Genomic DNA, 2494 nt, shown 5'->3' with positions numbered 1-2494 from the left:
TGAATTCCTTGTTGAGTTGAATTGTTTAAGATATTCTTGCACTTGTCCTCTCTGCCAAATATTCATTTCATTCTCTTACAAGATGATGCAGCGAAAGTGCCCAATAAACTGCGATGAAGATGAGCTGAATGACATTTGCTCTACGTATCCCCTCTACAACTAGTGCATTTCTCCGTAAGAGCGACGAGAAGATTGTGTTGGGTGCGCTGTCGCTACTCGAATGCAGCACCCGCATCTTCCGCTTCAATCCCTTACGAAACTCAAATTCCGTTGCTAATTCGTTTTTCTGTCCAGAGCGAGGTTTTGCCCTGCTTTTGCGTACTCACTGCGTTGTAATTGGTAGCACTGGGCGCCGTGGATCAATGCGAGAAGGCTGGCTTGCTGGACACTTCGAGCGGGACTGAGGCGGTTCCTCGTTCGAGAGCAGAAACGGATTGGCCAGATGCAGTGCAAGATCTTGAGACTGGGCAAGTCGCTGTACCTGGAAGGCGACGACCGACACGGCGACTCGACTGGTGTGGGAGATTTTGTCTTTTCTGTGGGTTTCCTGGCCGACGTGCTCGAGTGGATCTCTCTGTGGTATATTCGATCATCGGGTATGGGAGCGTTCGCTGGAAGTGTCGCGTCGGCTGCTGCGATTGACGCTACGACGTTCAATTGGGTGCTCAAGCTCTTTCTGGACGTCGGTGCGCCCCACCGAGTACTGCTCAGCTACTACGAACAGCTTTATCGTGAGCAACCGGAACGCCTTTACCGGGAAGGCTGGACGCTGCACTTGCTACAGTCGATGCTGACTATTATTACTATCTGGAAGAAACACGCCATCTCTCCTCGTACAGGGAAGGACCAAAACGCAGAGTTCGCGGCTGGCGGCCGGGGTAGCGATGAAGCAGGGGTGGGCCTGGACGCCGTAGAAGCGAAAGTGGCACCAAGCATGGCGCTAGACGTGGATGCAGCGAGCGTAGCACCCAGCGTAGCAGCCGCAGGGATAGCGCAGGTCCCTTGGTGTCAGTAGTGATTTACGTCAGCTGGCGGCTCGAAGGCAACAGCTTTCTCCCTATCACCCTATTAGTGGACCCATGAAAAGCTTCATAGTTCATTGAAATCTAGTCATTCTTTCTTTCGGTAATTACGTCCCGGTGTCTGTAAAAATGGGTTTAGACGTTCGTTGAAAAGGGTAAAAACACACGGACGTTTAAAACGTCTTTGAATAGACGTCACTACCAGCACTGACACAGCACCTGCACAGAGGAAGTGCTGAAGGGTATTAACTACCCGAGTGAATGCTAGTCCACGTGTTCCCGGCCTCAAAGGGAGCGATTTGCTACTTAGAAGAGTAGATTTAAGACTGATGTATTTATAAGTAAGATAAGCTTGGGTCTCATACAAACTAGAGGTTACCTATAGTGGAGCTAAGTAGTCATGCACTGACTGGCTCCGAGAACACCTGATACCGTGTACCAGGTGTCCACAAGAGTGACGGGTCATCCTTTTATGTAGCATGGGGCACACTGGATTGTACCCCGTTACAGGTTCTGTAGGCTCACTTTACAAAGTGAGCAATGCCAACGCTGCCCCCCCCCTCGAAGTGACACTCTCCGCCAGAATTGAGGCTCAGTGCTTGGATGCCCAATGTTGCTGCTAGAATCTAGACTAGATGTGTAAAAATTAGAATGTATTAAGGATTGATTGGCCTTTGCGAGTCTTGTGAGAAAAATCGCTTTACTGCCAGTAAAAAAACACTGAGGCCCGTGCAGGCATCGGGCACTGAGTCCCGTGCATGTATCGGGCTGTCAAGTTTAAAAATATCGCTGATTGGTCAATTAGGTCGCGGGTAGGTGTGTTTAAAATAACTGGAGAGCCACCAACGGAATCTTGCTCTCGGGTTTTCTTGGCACAGTCCTCAGTACCGCTGAGCTTTTAGCTATGCCACCACCTTTAGCTTCTATTCTTTTGGCTGTGGAGACCTAATAGCACCCACGCCTCTCCGATGCGATAGCTTGTCATAACGCTGATGCTTCAGGTCTAGCACCATTTCCTCGCTCCACTCCAGCACAGCAGTTTCCTTCTCAGTGGAGCGCTTGCCTTTGTTGTCCCTGGGTGGCGAGCACTTCGGTGGTGTGCGTGCCGCCTGGAGATCTTCTGAAAGTTGAATCGGGGCCTCAGGCAGCGCTGGATCTTAGCGTCGTGCCGAACCCATTATGAGTTAGATTTTGTATTACGACAAAAGCGAATCACCCCAGGTTTTGTCATTTTTCCCAGGCTACGCTAGATTAGGATCGGTCCAGTCATTGTTCAATATAGCCACCTAATCATGTCTCTGAAACGATTTTGTCCAATCGCTGCTTTCCCAACTGAGACTTTTGCTTTTGGAACTCTCATTTTTGCCGTGAACGAAGAGCTCACGGAGCAGCATGGGGAGCACTGAGCTCGAGTTAAGGCTCAAATTCCTGTTCGCCAACCAGGATGGCGTGCGCGTAGAGCTGGGTTTCCC

General features: G+C 50.3%; 1 protein-coding gene across 1 annotated transcript; it reads left to right on the top strand.

Annotated features, from left to right (window-relative positions):
* Window positions 1-442: 442 nt before the first annotated feature.
* PITG_17616 (uncharacterized protein) lies at window positions 443-882 on the top strand (the record flags this gene model as incomplete). The annotated part of the gene is made up of 2 exons (XM_002896444.1): window positions 443-783; window positions 840-882. The coding sequence occupies 2 exons, from the start codon at window positions 443-445 to the stop codon at window positions 880-882; spliced, it is 384 nt and encodes a 127-aa protein (XP_002896490.1).
* Window positions 883-2494: the final 1612 nt, after the last annotated feature.

The sequence above is a fragment of the Phytophthora infestans genome, genomic scaffold (assembly GCF_000142945.1).
Source record: "Phytophthora infestans T30-4 supercont1.60 genomic scaffold, whole genome shotgun sequence".
Classification (NCBI taxonomy): Eukaryota; Oomycota; class Peronosporomycetes; order Peronosporales; family Peronosporaceae; genus Phytophthora; species Phytophthora infestans.
Note: the sequence above shows the minus strand (reverse complement) of the source record. Positions and strands in the feature narration are given on the sequence as shown.